Source organism: Oxyura jamaicensis, chromosome 2 (assembly GCF_011077185.1).
Source record: "Oxyura jamaicensis isolate SHBP4307 breed ruddy duck chromosome 2, BPBGC_Ojam_1.0, whole genome shotgun sequence".
Taxonomy (NCBI): Eukaryota; Metazoa; Chordata; class Aves; order Anseriformes; family Anatidae; genus Oxyura; species Oxyura jamaicensis.
In genome coordinates, this window is record NC_048894.1 from 63,229,834 (window position 1) to 63,249,781 (window position 19,948).

Genomic DNA, 19,948 nt, shown 5'->3' on the forward strand with positions numbered 1-19,948 from the left:
TTGTGTTGTTTCTGCCAAGACCAGAACTCTAAGTGGTCTGAGTAGGTCAAAGTGTGAGTTTCTGCATCCCCTACTCACAGATGAAAGGACTTCAAACAACCAAGACACAAGACCCTACAAGTAAATGCTATAGATAGAATCCTACATCTGATTTATTGTGCTCATCAGTCCACATTATTACTAAGAGTACGATGGCTTTACAGGTCTGCCACAGATTTGTTAGACAATGCTTGTTCATCCAAGATTTGATTAAGTTAAATTAATTATGACATCATGCAAAACTATGTTTTTCTACCTTAGATAGTTATTTCTTCCAATTAACCCTAACTTCTGCTAAAGCAACCCCTTGGGGTTAAAAAGATTTGCAAAAATATGAAGAAATTATTGTATTCTCCTGTTAGTAATAGCCAGAAGATCAAATAAGAAAAGTGACTGATTAGAGAATGTACTACAACAGATGCATTCAACTACTTCCAGTGTCCCACCATCCAAAAATACTCACAATAAATCCAAGTTTTTTATAGTCTCGCGTATACATAGATTTGCGTTTCTCGATACTGCCACTACCGTTGTTAGGTTCAGATTCTGCATCAAATGCAATTCTTCTCAATTCAAATATGATATCCCGTTGAGCCTGGGTTCAAACAAATGTTAAAAAAATTGTTAAAATAACTGACCTCTCATTTTAATAACCACAAGGCTGTTTCAAAATACCATATTCCCTCCATTGCCCAACCTTTATCTAAATTCCCTACCTTCTTACTCGAAGGCTGTCAGCAAGAATGAGTGGTTCCCATTTCCCAAAGGTCTCATATTGGTGGGGTTCATGCAGAAATGTGTAAGGGTTGACTTCCAGAAGCAGGACCCATGTTAGCAAGGCCACTAACTACACACTTAATTTTAACCACAGATATGAAACCACAGAAGCCGAGAGATCATACACACTTCAAATTAAGCTGGTATTTAGTCACTTAGCTGACTTAAATCAAAATGGCTCAGTACTATGATCCTTCTGGTGACTGTCTATTTCTGCTGACAAGGGAATGTGCAAGAGAGGACTTAATGCAGTTACACATCACTGGAAATGCCTCCAGACAGTGATAACCACCCCACCATCTATACTAACAACACCGTATCAGACAGTCTATGGAGATACGCACTAGGTATTACATTCTCCTGAGAGTCAAACTCTCCTGCCTCAAACTGAAGAAACAGGAAGGGGATAATCCTATAGCATGATGCTATTCAAGTTTACAACTATCTTGTTCTCCCATCTCCTTTTCTTCAAATCCCAAGTCTTAAGAAAACTCCCTCTTAAAAATGAAATCAGATTCCCCTTCATACAGCACCAAAAAGGAAACACACACACACACAAAATAAACAAACAGAACACATCTTCTCTCCTGTTCACTGATTCTATATCAAATCTTTAGTTTCTTCAGGGAGTGCCTCTTTATGCACTAGGCTGGTGTTTGGACACAATTAGCAATAAGACAAACAACTACTGTACAGGTTCATAGCAACAAAAATTACTTAGATTGTAACATCAATTAACCTCAATTCTAGAATATTAGAAAGTTTTCATTTAAATATTAATTTTTAGCTCTACAGGAGCATTTTTAGGAAGGACCATGCATCTCAGCTGGCTCTGAAAAGTACAAAAAAAAAAAAAAGGTTGGTCTGCTGGCTTCAGAGTTCTAGTTCAGAATGACACCAAACTCAGTTCATGAAGCCACATGCTAAGGAGAAAGGCCTGGCCATCTTGCCGTCCTTTTGCACATGGAATGCGATAACCAGTTCATCTTTCAACAGCCAGAAAACAAAATCCAGCATCACAACCCAAGTGAGAGAGATTGGGTAAGAATTCCTGCCAATGTCTTTTCCTCCATCAAGAGTTTTATGCACAGCAACGAGTAGTTGTCCTCTCCCTGTTCTGACCAGGTCATGTCAGATGCTTACCTGATCCTGTGGATCCATTTTTGTCATCATTCTGTCTTCCAGAAGGTTAAAGGTAAGTACTTGGAGAACATAAAGCTGATGTGCCATTTCATTATTGATGGCCCTCTGTGCCCTGATAACATGCTGCAAAAGAAAGGCAGACTCCAGTGAACACCACCGTATCAGAAAACCCAACCACATGGACTCCGGTGTTTCCATTTCTGAAAGAATGTGTTGATATGCAATGGCGTGTGTATACTCCAGAAGAAAAATAAACCAAAACCAGCGCTACTGATCTAGGTATTCAGATGATCTACAGGCTTCATAAGAAATTCTAAGGGGCAGTACTTTACAGTATTAATACACTGAAGCTTTCTCCTTTTAGCCACTAGACAGAGCCTATGCATATATGAGAAGTGGTGAAAATAAAAACAAGTAAACAAAAATAGTAGAGAGGGAGACGCTGAAGAAAAATTAACTCCTTAGCAAGAACATTAGAGTTCTGTTAAAAAAAAAAAAAAAAAAGAATGATGTATTCAGAAAATATTTAAGTAGTTCCCTGAGCATAAGGTATTCAAGCTGCCAACACAATCAGTAGATACAATGATACAACAATGCTACTGCTGCAGAAGCGAACACCACATGGCAATCCAACTTTGTTTGATATGAGGAAGATGGCTTGGAAATGCATTAGTGTACAATACCTTATACATGCAACATAGGGCTACACACAGCAGTTTCCTAGCTGATGGACAATTTCACACACAACACACACACACACACACTGGCTCTACAGGGGAAACAGGCCCAGGTATAACTAAACATCTCAGGGCATACATAAGGGAAGAATCATCATGTAGGAGATGGATACAAAAATTGATATTGTACAGCTCCAGAGAATAAAAGAATCTGTCTGCCAAAAAGTACTTTAGCATTTTATGACACTATATGAACACTTAAGAATGTTATCCTTATGCTTATACCAAATTTTTATAAACACAAGCAATGCAAAAACATGCCTTCTGAAACAAATTCCCTCTTTTATTTTATTGTAGTTTTTTGTTGTTGTTGTTTTTGTTGTCATTTTGTTTTTTAATGCATCACTAAAATAATGACACTGAGAAAGGGCAAGGGTTTGTTTGCTTCTTGTTTGGTTTTGTTTACACTGTCTGGTATGTCATGACAGATACTGAATTCATCCCTTTTAAGGAGAATTTCCCCTTGTTTCCTTGAAGATCTGTCCTGCGCGAAGGTCAAAGACAAAATTCCTGTGATTTTCCAAGACAGCAGAAATAAGTCTTTTATACTGCATTCATTAACATCTCTCTGGGCTATATACCATGCTTTTCTGTAAGTGGTGACAAATTGTATGCCACTTAATATCAAGACACAAAATCATCAGTAGAACCAAAAACACAGAAGCTGATTTTGCAAAATGGAAAGCCCTATGTGGCTTGCACAGCTGTTGTCAGGTCCAAACCTTAACACAGAGGACTTACTATTAATGCCTCTGACATTTCCTAGTCTGCACAATTAAGTTCACATTCTTCATAGAAATAAAACACTGGAGGAATTATTTTTTATTCAGTATTGCATTTTCATGAAGAAACCACAATTTACTGGGCTGGAAAGATACCCGTTCTGATCATCAATTTTGAACCCACTCAATAACCAGATCTTTAGCTTGTGTATCACAGGCTTCAAAATGTATCTTGTGAGATACAAGAGCGCAATTACAATATATGAAGACAAAACCTCTACACACCAAAAGTCAATCCTGCTTTTCTCTCTGTTAGTGAAAAGTAACATTGAAAACTATATACTTACAGTTAGGATGATGGAGCGAAGCTGCTTTTGTGCCAAAATGTTTGCCATTTCCTAAATTAGATAAAAAAGTAATAGCTAGAAGCAAGTATTTTAGTGTTACAACTATAAGAATAACACCTTAAAAAGCTTTAGTCTTATGTTTCTACAGTGTTTCTTTTAAGCAAAATGAAGCAGTATATCAAGTACAAATATGATAGTTATTTTGGGGGCCACAAACTCAGATTACTCTGCTAAGAAAAAGAGGGCAAAAAAAAAAGCCAAGTCTTCACCAGCTGAGGACTTCAGTGATACAAAAATAGCAATGTAAGACCTCAGAGGAGACCTTTGTAGGTAAAACAGAGCATTTGCATACACCTGTTTGAGCACAACTTCCCCCTGTGCCTCCCACTCTACAACACAGCATTAAATGTTTCTAATCTGTCAGCCAGGGCTTTAAAAGCAGGTGTCAAATAACATGCATATTTATATTAATATTTTGGCTGTTTCAAAGTCACATGTTCTGTTTTAGCCTAGAACTCAGTACTGTTTCCTCTTAGCAAATAATACTGTTCCCCTGTATTTTGGCAGCAGTGCTGGCATCGGTCCACTATTTTGCCTTCAATTAGCGTCTTTTTCTAGAAGTAATGGCCAAGTCACTATCAAGCAGGATTTGTTTTGACTTTCATTCTTAGACATTTGACTAGGAGAGAATATTTTATAGTGATCAAGCATGAGAGCCTAGAGTCCTGAACCACACCTACAAGTACATACTTGACTTTAACTTTCATGACATTTTCCATGAATATAAAAATGTGTGTGTGCATGTGAACACACACTATCATATGCAATGCAAATATCTTATAGCATTTAGCAATTATCATGGAAATACTTTTACATTCCTGTTTACAAAATATACAATTTAAGGATTTGGATAATTTGGTTAACATTTTGCACACTGCTATTTAGAAACCACTTACTTATACATACACAACAGGGTAATGTTTGGAATTAGCTGTATTTTCAGTCAACGACCTACTTGTGTATCAGCCTTACATAATGCAGCACAGCAAATCAATACTGACACACACTTAAGGACATTCTTAGAATGTGCTGTCAGTCTGTGTAGTTGGCACCACATCAAAATATTGTTCACATTCAGGAGAAATAACTAAAGATCTTGCTAATCTTTGTGAGAGCTGGAAAGTAATGTAGAGTATATACCAGTTAATTTTATATTAAAAAAAAAAAAATAGAAAGCAGTGAAAATGAGACTATTGTGTAAAAATGAAGAGCTGGATTGCTGAAATGTGGTTGCAGAAACAATGTAAATAAAGCTACTGTTAGGGTGAAAACTTGCTTGCAAGTAGAAAAGAATTTTAATTCTGAGGCAGGAAGCAGTCCTGGATGCTGACTGTTTTCTTTGCACCAAAACACAGGAATGATAAGGAAGAAAGATGGGTCCAAAATCCTGAGAAACTCAGCTTTTAAGCCTTTTCTGGTAAAGCTGGTTTCAATTGGATGTAGCAGCGGAAGAATGAACCATACAGATGCTTCTATCCCCTTTGGAAATGCCCAACTGAACTGCAGAGGGAGCTCTAGGCCAATGGTAGGTACACCTTACGGTACAGGGACCAGACTGGCTCTGCCTTTTCAAAGTATGTCTACTGCAAGAAGACAGACAGGTAAAGAATGAGGTAGGGTTTCTTTTTGTTTGTTTGTTTTCCTCTCTTCATTCAAGCCGAATATTGGACATTCATTCTACTTTTTGGAAACTATCAAATTCTCACTTCACTCTTAGACATGGAAATTAAAACGCCATTACCAGGTTGTCATTTTTGGTCACTGTATCAGAAACTGTGACAGGAGCAGCAAGCATTCACAAAGACTATTACTACAACAAAACCAACTTTGTCTCCAAGAAGTCTGCAGGGCTATTAGCAGCTGATGAGCTGCCTCTTCTACAATTAGTACAGTAGTAACAAATGAGAACAAGAATTATTTGACAAAATTTGACACCTCATTTCCCATAGCAACATCTCTGATAATGCAGACAATTTGGGGAAATAGAAAAAAAATAAATAAAAAGTGCTTCAAACATTCACAATATTATTTCATTGCTCAGCAGGCCTTTTCTCATATATAAAAGGTTTGTCCTGTCCCCCCTCCTCGCCCCCCCCCCCCTTATTTATATAACCTAGGCTTCTCTAGATTATTTAGTCCTCAACAGTGGCACAGGAAGCAAAGCAACAAGGGAGTCCTCATTCAGAAAATAAAAACCCCAAAAGTTTTGGCTTTTTGGATTACAGAAATAAAGTAAGAAGGAACTAGGAGACCAGCAACCAGACTGAAATCCATTCCTTAAATGCAAGCCAATTGTTCACATCATACCAGTTTCCAGCAGGGAGGGTGCCCAGGCTCCTGAAATCATGTGGAGTTTGGTGCAAGGCTAGTCCAGAACTTGGGCAAGTTCTGGCAGCCTGCAGACATTTCTCATGTGCTCTGCTTGTAGCAGACATTTTTGCACAAACACATGCTCTTGGTAATTCCCAGTGCAATGTATTAGACAGTTTCATCTACTACCAGCTATTTTGAATGCCACAGCTTCTCCCTGATAACCATATTAGTGGTGAGTGCTGAACCGTAACTTTTGAGTACCCCCAGTCAACTGGGGGGTAGACGAGGAACTTCATCAGCTCAGTTCTCTTAGAAAGACAGAATCCAATAAATAATATCATTCACCCCTGTAGACAGCTAATAGACACCTCCCTTCCTGAATGTATGGTTTGCTAATTAACCACTATGCAGATCCTAACTATTTATTCTAGGTTTTTAAAAGTTGAATGAAATTTTCTTTAATGGCAGAGCTATCAGTCTTTGAGCCAAAGCAAGTCATTATGTCTGATGATCACAAACACTGTAACTTTTTTTTTTTTTTTTTTTTTTTTTTGGTCATGAAAGTTGGTACTACAGGTGAAATGAAGTCTGCATGGTCTACTGCCAGGCTAACTAGATTGTTACACTGTAAAATACAGTTTTGCTTGCTGGGAACACGTGATGCCACTGTCATCTTCAGGAACACAGGTGTCTCATTGTAGTGCCACAACTTCAAATATGACCAAAGCATACTTTTTACAACAACCTGACGAACAGCAAGTATTTACAAATCTAAAAAGTTAAATCTCTGGTTTCCATACATGGACATAGATTTATGCAAAAACTGAAATTAAGTTTTTATTCTAAATTTTATTATCGGGTGCCTTCTTCTCAATACTGCATTGGAGAAATAAGGAAAAAAGGAACATGAAAAAAGGTGTTTTTTTGTGTGTGTGTGTGTGTTTTTTTGTTTGTTTTTTGTTTTTTTTTTTAATTAAACCATGGTTTTACTTTTACCTGTCTATAGATGAAACTATAAAAAATTTGTAACTTTTAAAATGTATCTGAAGGGAAATAAATAAAAAAAATGCCCATTAGGGCTTTGGGATTTGTTTAAACAATCCCCAGCATTTAAAAGTATAAATAAATCTACAGAAAGACTTGATCAGAATGGATTAGCAGCTCCCAATGAACTCATTCTGGACACTCCGAGTATGTCACACCACAAGAATTATCATTACTGTTTCTAGTGTTAGAAATACTAAATAAACAAATGAATAACTCTGTTTTGACACAAGCAAACTACTTGATAAAAAAGGATAAAACTTCTCTATTTCATAACACATCACATTCCATCCTCATTTAACATCAACTAGCAATCCTGAATCTTCCTTTTGAGCCTTCTGATCTCTGGCCCTAAACTTAACTTAAAATAGTACACTGACAGTTATGAGATGCTTACATGGCAAGATATTTCCATTTTCAAAAGGAATACATTTTTTATTATGAAATCTATGGGGGAAATGACTTACCAAAAAGTAGTCTGAGTTTACAAGCTGTGCTGGCAAGGAGTTCAGTACAATAAAAACTACAGCCAGCCACAGTCAATATGGTTCATGTGAGGTTACAGGAAACTACAAAAACATAGAATAATGCTTAATCCCTACTAATACTGCTACAGGATGGAGGCAGCTCCATTAAAATGCATGATATTATACCTGTGACACTAAAAATACAGAAAGTGTCAGTTGGAATTAAATGCAGAAAAAATGTGCCTGGGGCAGCTACAGGAGTAACAGTTGGACTTGATGATCTTAGAGATCTTTTTCAACCTAAATGATTCTATAATATACTTTTCTTACAGATATGGGGATTATACAACAATTTCCAACAACTTACCTGCCTCTTGTCATCCGGTGCTTTAAGAAAAAGTGCATTTATTACCGCAATGGTATATGTCTGGATTTCTTGGTCTGTCCTGTTTGGAAAAAAAAAACATATAAACATGAGAGAAGATGACAAAAATACACAAGCTGTAGAAACTAATCTTCCAGTTACATTACTGCAGGTAGAAGTCAAGGGACTGTTTGCACTTAGTGTTACCCATATGTAAGTTACGTAGTCAAATCTAGTCATCCAGGTTCTCTCTATTACTCATATGAGAAACAAGATATTCCACAGGGAGATTCAGCACTCAGGAACGGTGGACTGAATCACAACCTCAAAGTGCCACTGACTATGTCCAAACAAACAGCTCCTGTCAGATGTCCAGCAGCTACAGGTAGAATAAGGAATCCCTTAAAAGGGCTCTGGAGATGAACCTGTTGGTATTAAAAGCTTTTCAGGAGAGTAGAGACATGGATAGGTAGTTGCACAATACATAACCCTATGCTAAAAGGAGGTGGTTTTCACCTGTTTAACCACAGCACATTACTGTTAAAGAGAAAGCTTCTCTCTTTCCAAATGTACCTTCAATAAAATTTGAGCAGTTTTGTCTTAGACATTTCCCAGAGCAAAGAAAAGCAACCCCATCTATATGCTAATGGCTCTAAAGCCTTTAACCTCTACTGGGTGCTCTTCTTTTCACTCCCCACATCCAACCACACTGGCAGCTTAACACCAAGAAAAAGTGTATTAGAAGCAGTAGTAATAACAATAGAAGTCTATGATCAAGCAATTCCAGAAAACTGCTAACCTGTCATTCAGCCACTTCTAACAGATGTGGAAATCATGCAGGAGGCTGCTAGTCTTTATACCACTCTTTTTCTAAATGCTGTGCTCATTTGGAAAAAAAAAAATCACCATACCAAGTGGCATTTGAAGACACTCACCCCTGGAGATGCGGGATTAACTGCCCAATTGTGATCTCCTGTGCCACCTTCTGGTACAGGTCATGGCTATTGAGCACCATAGATTCCAGAATTGCTAGTGACCGTTGTAAGATAGAGATGTCCGAGGCAAACTTGTTCACGTAGCTTGCTATCTACAAATTAAGACATTTTGAACATTTGCATCTTGTCATGAAACCAGGGAAAGGGAAGAAAGAAAACTGTGGAAGTAGCTCAGAAATCATCAGAACAGAAGTAGTCTTGTCCATATGCCATACATCAGTGAACACCTGAAAGCACTCAACCAGGCACTGCAGATACCTTCAAAGGACACAATGACACAGATTCTTCAGCTGGAACAAATCAATACATCTTTACGTCAATATTAATGGCCACATGTTTCAAGATGAAGTTATGCACAAGATAAATCAACATTAAAGAACTCCAACTGTTATATTTTTTGTGAGGGAAACTTTGGAAAGCATCACAAGAATTCTGCTCATTCTCTCCAGTATCTGTACAGCCAATGCTCTCTAAACAAATTTCTAGGCTCAAAGCAATTGCTGCAAAAGAAAAATTTACATCTATATCTCTGGAAAATGCATCTCCAGCAAAATACACCTTTTTTTTTTTTTTTTTAAACTTGCTGTTACCAACATTTAAAGCTCTCTCCAGATTGCATATTAAAACTCAGTTGATTATCATTTACCAGCACAACTGATTGTGTAGCTCTATCTAGAATCCTGTCTTGCTAGCTGCTCATGCATTAATAACCTTCACTCTTACTGAAAGCTGCTATGAACAAATGGTACATTAATAGAAACCACGTCTGACCTACACATTTCTACAGCGTGGCAATAACTTAGTGCATGCTCACATCTGCAGAGCCAACACAGCTGTGCAGTATGATGTGGCAGCATATATTGTTTCTTCTGCATGCTCCCCAGTCCATAGGGAAGTCCATCCTTCCCAGGGGAAGCCTCTCACCTTCCGCTGGCAAAGGAAGAAAGAACTGCTTGGGTTTTCTTGAAACATACCTATACCAGCACAGAAAAGCAAAAAGGTACCCAAGGAAGCACAGACAAGAAATGTCCTGTGACTAGTTATTTACTCATTGTAGACTTGAGATGGGGTCACTGCAAGCTATATGATGCATTCTTTCCAGAAACGTTAAATTCCATGCCCTTCTTAAGTAGTCATGCTACAAGCCACTAACGTGATTATACTGTTTTGGATTCTAGAAGCTCACTTAGACCTTGGTATCATTTTCCTTTTGGAGGAAGAAAGGTATGTCCTTTGCCTGGAAAAGCTGCCTTGCCAATTGTAAAATTCACAGCTAGGTATCGACATGGGGACCATGACACTGTTTTGTTGCTGTGACATTCTGAATAGTGCTGAAGAAGCAACACTCCCCTCCCTTTTTTTAAAAATAACTTTGGTAGAGACTGTGAGGGAAGAGGGATGAATTTTTGTTCTTCTAACCTATTGCACTGCTGTTTCTTGCTCTGCTACTTGCTTTGCATTGCCACAAGAAAATGCGATGCAGAACGCAAGTCTGTTCACAAAACAGGCATTGGATTTACAGAACAATAAAGAACCAACCCATGCACGTATGGACAACAGGAGGAGAGGAGCAACTTAACCAGCCTTTTTCTGCTCTGTGATTTCAATATCTGCTATCTGCAAGTCTTGAGCACAACTACTATTTACATTAGTAAATAATGCACATTGTGCTATTTAGGGTGACAAGCTGCATCTCTGAAGCCCTGAACTACCCTACCTGTCTTAATGGTAATCCAGTTGTTTTCTGATACGCTGCAGCCAGGACTGCCAGATGTCCAGAAATCCCACAATATGGACAGTGGGCATGCACAGATCGGCTCTGCACTGTTCACACAATCAGCCAAATGCACTCCAGCTGCCTCAGTCAACAAGCACACACGGATTGATTGTGCAGTAGGAATATAATATGCCCAGAATGCATCCCAAGTTGTCACTCTGTTGTCACCATGCTCTTTACAAGCCTTGATATGAATCATTCTTGGTGCGGCAGCTCTTTTCCATGATATTTCAAGTGTCAATGTAAATGCTTCGCTAGGATCTAACAATCTTATTAGGGGCCTGCTCTAATCAAACAGTATAGATATTGGAAACCCCAATCTAAGAAAGACACTTTTATTCTTCTGATCCTGGACCATACAGCCTTTTACAATCATAAACACAAGCCCAAGGTATAACTGAGTCTGACTTCTGTGTTTAAAGAGCTATCACGTCTCACACTGGACATACATGCTGGGTAACTTGCATGTCAAGCTATGTATATTCATAACCACCTTGCTGAACCATGAAATCAGGCCAGAAATAACAGGCTTATCTACTCTGATAAATAAGACATGCCATTTCCAGAGGGAATACAATTCGTTTAAAAAGAAATTCAATTACCATATCCAAAGTTCTGGATGTAGAAAAAATACTTTTCCTGAGAACAGACAAGAATCAATAGGAGCTTGAATTTGTGTCACTTCCTGTTCTCTGGAGAACTCTGCTTATTGAACACCATGTGCCAGGAGGGCTTTCAACATCCAAAAATAATCCTGCACTCATTTATCAAAAATTCTGATGATTAAAAATAATGCAATCTCACAGAAACACAACCTCCCCTCCAGAAACAAGGAACTTAATTGCTTTGCACTTTCACATGAAAACCTGTCACGCATATGTGTGTCATTAAGGATAAAACCATTTGTTCAGCAAAGGTACCTGTAACCTTAATGTCTGCATAGCCCTACTGGGACATGTAGCCACCTACAATAGAAGCAACTAGGTGCTGAGCTTCCTGCCAATTTCAAGGGAAATTAGAAATCAGGATTCCTTTACAAAATCAGCCTCAGTGCTGACAAGACCTATAGAGTAAGGGCAGATAGGAAACCAATATAAACAACATATTCTGAGCTCTTCTCCTGTTTCAGCATCACCTAAAGTCAGGAAATAATTTAAAAGTTACAATAGCAACAACAAACAAACAACCACACCAATACCACCACAAACCTACAACCACCACGGGGAAAAACAGGGAAGGAAACTGATCTAACTTTTCTAAGCAGTGATATGTTCATTAGTTATTTGTCTGTACCATTTTGATATCAGTAAGTGAAAATAACAGGGAAATCTGAGGCAGTTTTGGTTCTGTATAGTCATTACGCCTATTAAAGTTTTCAACCTTGTATTTCATTTTCAAGTAAGGAACTGGAGTTCCACTTGACTACATAAAAAACAACTGGCAGCTGCAAGACACAAAGATAGCTTCCCTGCTGCCATCCCCTTTTCCTGCACAGTACATCTTGGAAGGCAGAGTAAGCAATTAATCAAGAGTAACACTGCATCACATAGTTATGAAACAGCAATTATATAAATAATTCTAAGAGATGGTTAAGAATACTTTAACCAACATTACAAGCCTTTATTTTATTTCTCCTATTGTAGAAACCAAATAGGAGTACCTTTTTTTCCCCTGATAACCAATTATCATGATGTTTTGTAAAAACTGGACAGCCAAATCCTTTAGGCAACTATGGAAGTTCAATGTAAATAAGCTTTATTGTCATGAGCAAGAAAAGCATCTTGAGAGCTTCTTGAATACTCTAAGAAAGTTTTTCAAGTTATGATGTCTTCCATGAAGATAGGGAACAAAGCTCTACTTGAATGTGTCAACTCTCATTTGCTGCAGGTGGAATCTTTATGCAGTTGGAGTCTTTTTGTACCCAAAGGATGGAAGAGGTATATACCAACTATTTAGTCATTAGGAGAAGCTAGAGGTTCCCTTGAGGTCTCCTCCAACTTCCACAATCGTAGTTAGGAAACTATTTATTCAAGACAAAAAAAAAAAAAAAAAAAAAAAGTAACTCATTCAGCCTAATTCTTTCCCATTCCAGTTCGCTTCCATTTAACATGAGAGACAGCTTCAAAGGACAGAAGCATTTGAAGTAGGATTGCAGAATTCCCTTTCAGCTAGTAGAAACTTATCAGCTCTCTTATCCATCCTGTCAGCCTCTTGAGCTAACCCATCAGCTGCCTGAAGTGGCCTGCCAAAAGGCAAGGTCAGAGTAGCAAAGGAGAATAAAGCTGCAGATTCCCACCAGAGAAACACAGTCCCAAGTTGCTCCTTTAGCTCTGTCCCTTGCCCCCATAGCTCCAGAGAGCACAGTTGTTCTGCCTTACAAATGCTTGGCAGATCAGGATGTGTTTGTGCCTCTTTCTGTACTTTTGTCTTCCTTTTTCCTTCTCTTTCCCTTCTGTTTTAATACCCCCCTATTCTTCACTTTGGTCTCTTCCACCAGTTTCACCAGAAAAGAGTCAGTAGCAGGGGTGCACAGCACCTCTTTCAGTTGTTACTATACAACTAACAGTGCAAGACATGTTGAAAGGGTAAGACAAAACCAATAATTTTGAGTCACTAAGTAGATTGATTTCAAGTCATTTTTAGCAAATTTCTTAACACACATTTTTAGCCCCCTCTAGCAAGTAACACATTTCTGGGATTGACCTTGTATCTCATGAAGTTAATTAAAACACAGTTGTGCTGTTTTCTTTGTCATGGTAAAATAATAATCATCATCATCATCATCATCTACCTAGCCTACAAGATTAGCAAACAAAAAAGTCCAAAACCTGTATCAATTATTAATTACTCTTACAAATAACATCTATCATTTTAATGACCAAAACAGAACTTAAAATCTAACCCTCTTTTCATAATTGTTTCTTTCTTTCACTCCTGACAACAAAAGTAAGTTTGTACTTTCTTTTGGTGGTAGTAATTTTGCAACCAAATTTAAACTAGAAGTCTGACACGTTTGCTTAAAAAGTAAAGTGATCTTTGTCACAGGTAACATTAGCTCCACTAGCCCCTGCTATCATTTTAGTGAGTTAGCTCTGGTGTCTTTTGAACTTGTACAAGTGCAATTTAAGGTAAGATACGTTCCAATCTGTTTTGAAAAAAAAAACTTAGTTTAGTTTGTTTTAATAAATGAAAGAGAGCCTCCCTATTCAATTCCAACCTGTCAATATTTAAGATAACAATAAGTGAAAATGGTTAAATCAGTAACAACGAAAACTTTTTTTTTTCCTGAAGTCTGTTAAACCTCTGCATTTAAGGAGTTCTCCAGTGTTTCTGTTGTTTTTGTGCAACTCCCACATGTAAGAAAAGAAGAAAAATGTTGCAAATCATGGAAAAATCTTTTTCAAAACCATAGAACTTAGCTGCAGGACTCAGGGGGCTGGAGTTTAGCTTGATAAACTCAGTAGATTTCATCTTAATAATTTCAATTTGTAAACTAACTAATTTCTCTTCTTTCCATAACCCCAAAGGAAACATGTCAGTGCTGTTTACGTTTCAAGAAATATATCACTACTCATTTTAATTTATATTAAATCTAAACACTGATTTCTACTTTAACTGCATGGTATATGCACAAGAAGGTCACACTGTAACCAAATGAACAATTGCCCACATAATAAGCCTAATACAGTGTTGATCCAATTTCGTTCCCATAGAATTCAGTAACAGTTGGACTAGATCTTGCAATTAAAAATATTTGTAATTTTAAATAGCACTTTACTTCCATTTTCATGTACCTTTTTGACCAAGCAATCACCTAAATAAGGTATCTGAAAAAGAGAAAGCAGAACTCACCTTAAAAAAATAAATTGTGGAAGCAGACTGGTACAAAATGCATAGCATTGATTACAAAATTACCTTTTTAATGAATGCCACAGAGAATGTATCCCACGATACAATCCCATGATCCATCAGTTCAACAAATGCAGTCAGTGTAAAGGACAACATATCTCCAAAGCTGCAAGAGACAGGAGTCATGACTACAGTTACCAGTAATGCAGCAGAGCAATGATGGAGGGAATAAAGCAGCAGGAAGCTCTCAGAAAGGCAGGAAAACGAAGCTAAACATGGACTAAGAGGTAGCAGAAGAGCAAGAGAGGCCATGCAAAAAAATAGTCTTTTAAACAATTTTGCATGGACATCAAGAACGGTTATTTGGAAGAAGCGATTTTGCAAGAGAAGAACTAATTCCCAGGAAAACACCACATGCAATATTTAAGGAAATCAGATAGTACGACTAAACTTCTCTTGTGGAATTCGGAGTTTTAAAAATAGCAGAAGAAAAGAAATGAAGTTTTTCTTAGAAACTTCCGGAAATGCTCTTAGTTGACTGTCACCCAAAGACACTGAGATATGATACCTCTATCAGTTAGGTAGAAAGTTAGTGGTTTGTCTATTCCTTTTCTTACAAGAAAACAAACATATTTTAAAAATACTCCAGAAGAGAAATTGAGCAGTAATTTTGCAATAGTTAATGCCTCATTTTCCTTCTTTTAAATAAACAGATACACATTTTCAGGTTATCTATGGGCAACCACGTCAAATGGTCTGCAAAATTCCATCCGCTCATCCATGCCCGTAGCTCAAACTGCTTAGGGTTTGCAGGCCACTATAGTGGATAATTACCTGTAAAATTGAGATTCAGCACTTCTTCATATTAACTACGTTCAAAACTGGTTTAAACTCAACATAAAGAATATGCTTTTAAATTAACTAGCTAGCACTGATCTTCCATGTTAAAATCAGCTTTTAAAGATTAGCTTCATTTCTATTTATACGCATGGTACACAACAGTCAGCAGCCACAATGATTTCAAAGAAACCATTCAACGAGCTAACTACTAATACAAGCAGCAGTACAGAGCCCCAAATGAAGCAGAATTACCTTTATGGGCATGCCAAAATGCATGGTGGCAGAGTACCTTGCCACTTAGTGGTACTCTGCCGCTAAGCCATTACCAGGCACAAGCATGCAATCAGTCTAAGCAGCATGAACAGAGCCACTGATTTTAATGCAGCAGTTTACCTAATAAAAGGACAAAATTAAAAACTGCCAGATTGGAACTACAATGCTCGGTATGTTGGGAAACTGAGGCTAGTAGTATAGACATAGCTAAAGAATGTAACTGGTAATCCCTGGTGTGTGATTTGATACCCTACTGTCCTACGCCAACCCAACCCAAATTAGTGAACATCTATGCAAACAGAAGATGTTTACTGCACCACAGAGGAATAAGGCAGAAAATCAGTTTTAACATAGCAATTCCAAATATCATTGTTTACTGAATTTGATACAATCTGCCATTAAGGGTGCATTCTGCCACCAAAATAAGCCCCATAGTGGCCCCTTCATTTGAGACAGCTCACCTTCGGCAAAACTCCGCAGCAGCCCTCTGCTAAAATGAAGCTTGACACTCCTGACATTTTGTAAAGGAAAAAACAAAACATCCACCAACACACACACACACACAAAAAGCCTTCTTTTCCACAATAAGGGTATCCACAGCGTCTTTGATTACTTATGAGAAAATGAAAAGGCTATACCAAAGAGCAAACAAGAAAAACACTGTCTTTAAAAAAAAAAAAATCCACTGAAATTCTACAAAGAATAGTTTGTTCAGCCATACATAATGTGGAAGTTGTTGTTGTTGTTGTTTTTTGGGGAATTTGGGCAATTTTTTTAGGAATTAAAAAAATTAGGAAAAAAAATTGGGCAATTTTTTTAGGAATTAAATTAGATTTAAAATGTCATCATTAGCATTCCAAATAACTAAGGATTTCATACAAAGAAAACAGTAAGACAGTGCAGGAAATATAATCAGCTCCAGTACTCATTCTCCCCAGTCCATTCCTTTTGTACATAATGGTTGTTTATTTATGTCCAAATAAAACTGCATCCCTTGGAATGGCTTTCTTTAAAAAACTTGTACCAAATTCCTATGGATCTTCACGTCAGAATACTTCAATGAGTATCTGAAATTCTGTTATTTTATAAAGCTAGACTAAATTAGATACATATAAATAAGAAAAATATTTAAAAAGTTTTATAAGTTAAAAGGAGATAGAAATATCTTTTTATTTATTTATTTATTTATTTTAACCTGGGCAGCCTGCTCTAAGGAACCTGCTTTGATGGGGGGCTAGACCCAATGATCTCTCAAGGTCCCTTCCAACCCCTACAATTCAGTGATTCTGTGATCTTTATCTATGCTGGATTGCCCTATATATTTAAAAATTTAGTCAACGTACCTGTATTTAGTACATAAATATTCTTCTATAAAGTAACTGTAAATGAAAGCTAATGTCCATTAACAATGAGTATAGATCAGAGGGATTCCTTATTAAACCTGCATATGTATATTCTCCTTCAGAACAGTAGTAGTAAGAATTCAGTTCAATACAATTCCTTTATATTTAGCTGTCTCATTCTTCTTGCCAGAAGTATCATTAATTCCACCAACTAATCCATTCTCCTGCACTGCTCTAGAGGCAAACTAGATTAATGGAGCCAAAACCACTGGTATTAACATATAAACCTGTTTTACTAGGCGTGACACTGATGCAATTGTTTGGGATCCAGACACTGAAAGTATTTTCAATTTAAAATAAGGTGGCAGGCTGCTCCACTGGGTGTCACTCAAATTACACTGTTTCAAACAGTTAATGAGAGTGAAGAGATGCAACACTGGGAGTAATCAAGCAGAAAGAAATACTCCAACTCTACATATTACGCAGCACATATACATAGTATGTATTTTTTAAAAATATCTACCTATCCATATGCATCTGCACTCATGTATGCGCTAAGTATCATCCCAAAAGTCAAAAGCCAGACTTAAAGGATAAGCACGAGGAATAGCACAGCTAGAGATGAAAGCAATCTCCAGGGTAACTAGCAAGATAAGGATTAAAGTAGTGGTGTTGATTCATTGTTATGTGTTTAAACACAAGCAGATAGGTAGAAACAGACTTCCAAGCAATTCATTTTCAATCCAGACATGCACAGACACACTGATACTATTGAATGGCAGACAGAGTAGATGCAAGAAGGGAATCAAAGCCTGTTCATAAAATGTAGTCATCTTAGAAAATAAGCAGTAGGCACTGTTTAACTCAAAACCTCAGTATTTTAGTCATACAAAAAGTCTGAAAAATGATGGGGCCTTCTTCTTAAAATCTTCCTGAGGAATGCACAACACAAGGCATGACAGTTCTGTAAATATCAAACTCTTGCCACTCTTATGAAATGACCTAGTAGTTTGACAGTAATTCCTAACGCCTTAAGGTGCTTTTCAGTGCATGTTATTGCAGCAAGAGGGAAGAGTGATCAGAAAGATGCACCATGTAATTGCAATTTCACCTCTCACCATTGCTCACAAAACAGCTGACAGCAAAAGTTTCAGAAGAAGCAGAAAGCTGTGATCTGTAAAGCTGTCAGCCATCCCAGCATGAACCACTCCAGTGTGGATACTCATGCCCTGACCCAAGGCCTGTTCATCTTGACCCGCAGACAAACCTGCTGAAGAGCAAGTCAACAGCTGTTTTTCATTTTATTTTTACAGTATAGGCAAAGATCAGGTCAATGCCTGCTAATTTATGTTCCTAAGAATTTTCTGCTTTATTACCTTATGAAACTGAGGGAAAAAAAAAAACATATATTTTGATATTACTCTTTCCTAAAAATAAAAAGGACGTGCATGTGACTCTCACCACCATGCCTGTCTCTCACATGCCTGCATATTATTAATTCTACATGCAAAACCATCTTTTTATCATGTGTAATTTTAATCCTCAGATGTATGTATAGAACTACATCTGATATTTTGAAATACTTAAACTGCCTAAAAATAATTTGGATTTCTTCTCAAATTAAATTAATGGGACTTGATCACTCAAATTACATAGATATTTTTGAAAAAAATCTCAATGTTTATACACACTGAAATTAACATTGTATTGCTATAGAGGACGGAAAAATATTCCGCTGTCCAAATGATTCTATAAATCAAGATAATTAATCAGGGTAAGCTGTCATCAGGTCACAGAAAAATCAGTATGAGCTTTTACAAAGCTTGGCGGACTGTCTCATGTTTTACATGATAGAAGTTGCATAGGAAAAACTGGAAATTAACAGTTGCTTGTCCATCCTGACCAGGATCCCGCTACCAGCCCATTGGGACTAGAAGCCAAAGCCATTATACCTTCACACAATGTTTTTCATAGACAAAACAGAATTGAAACTAACTGTGCAGAGGGAAGAAAGCAAAGAAAAGAACTTGAACTGGGCAAGAGGTAACAAGGGGGCTGCAGCCCACCACCAGGTGCAGGAGTTAAGGAAGTGGTTAACTTCCATCCAGCAACTGTGCTCAGATGAGCAGGCCTGACTTCATTGAGGTTAACATCAAAGAGAAAGAACAGCTTTGTAAGTCAGAGTAGTCAGGGATAAGTGGCCACAAATAAATTTAAACTGAGCAGAATTTATCTAATCATAAGAGGACAAGAGCTCTGGAAAAATCATGGAGGCAAGAACCTATGCCTAAAATGAAGACCAATGATGCAACAGGATGCTCTGTAAGCATATTGTGAACAAGTACCTCTTTTATTGCTATGACTCTTCTTCATTGCATCTACACTTCCTTGCTTCTCCAAGTAAGCTTTCCAAGGGTAAAGCTAAGCCACCATCACATCAGACTAGGAGCAATTCACACTTACTTGCTATTTACTCTATACGGCTGAAAATGACTGAACAACCTACAGGGTAGCTGCTCCTATTTTTCTAGGTGATGACAGAAAGCACACTTAACTGGTACAATGCAACTGACGGATTATTTTTTGCAACGCGCCAAGCACTACTGAAGTATTTCTTTGTGGTACAGTTTCACCATGTTCATTACAAGGGATCAGCCTAACTGATTTTAAACCACTTGCATTCCAAAAAATCTGAAATAGCTTTGTAACCCGGGTATTAGCACTTCACTAAGCTTGAAAATTAACTCAATTAAAAAAAAAAAATACAGACTGTGAATTTAAAACAGAACTTTAACTATTCTTAAATAAATCCAGGTGTAGATACACTTACTATGGAGTAGGACTTAATCCACTTTTAG

The 19,948-nt window shown here is 37.4% G+C and overlaps 1 protein-coding gene and 1 long non-coding RNA gene across 6 annotated transcripts in view; both read right to left on the bottom strand.

Annotated features, from left to right (window-relative positions):
- ELMO1 (engulfment and cell motility 1) overlaps positions 1-19,948 on the bottom strand; it is a 320,073-nt gene that overhangs the window by 187,837 nt on the left and 112,288 nt on the right. For all 5 annotated transcript variants that reach the window (XM_035319248.1, XM_035319246.1, XM_035319251.1 and 2 more), the window contains 6 exons: positions 14,701-14,800; positions 8,949-9,100; positions 8,017-8,095; positions 3,766-3,816; positions 1,960-2,082; positions 503-634 (listed from right to left, as the gene is read on the bottom strand). In XM_035319248.1, coding sequence (XP_035175139.1) covers positions 503-634; positions 1,960-2,082; positions 3,766-3,816; positions 8,017-8,095; positions 8,949-9,100; positions 14,701-14,800 — 637 coding nt within the window. The remainder of the gene's footprint in view (positions 1-502; positions 635-1,959; positions 2,083-3,765; positions 3,817-8,016; positions 8,096-8,948; positions 9,101-14,700; positions 14,801-19,948) is intronic.
- LOC118162819 lies at positions 5,098-8,010 on the bottom strand. Its single transcript, XR_004748648.1, has 2 exons — positions 7,650-8,010; positions 5,098-5,408 (listed from the first exon to the last, which is right to left on the bottom strand). It is a non-coding gene; the product is annotated as an uncharacterized LOC118162819 (long non-coding RNA).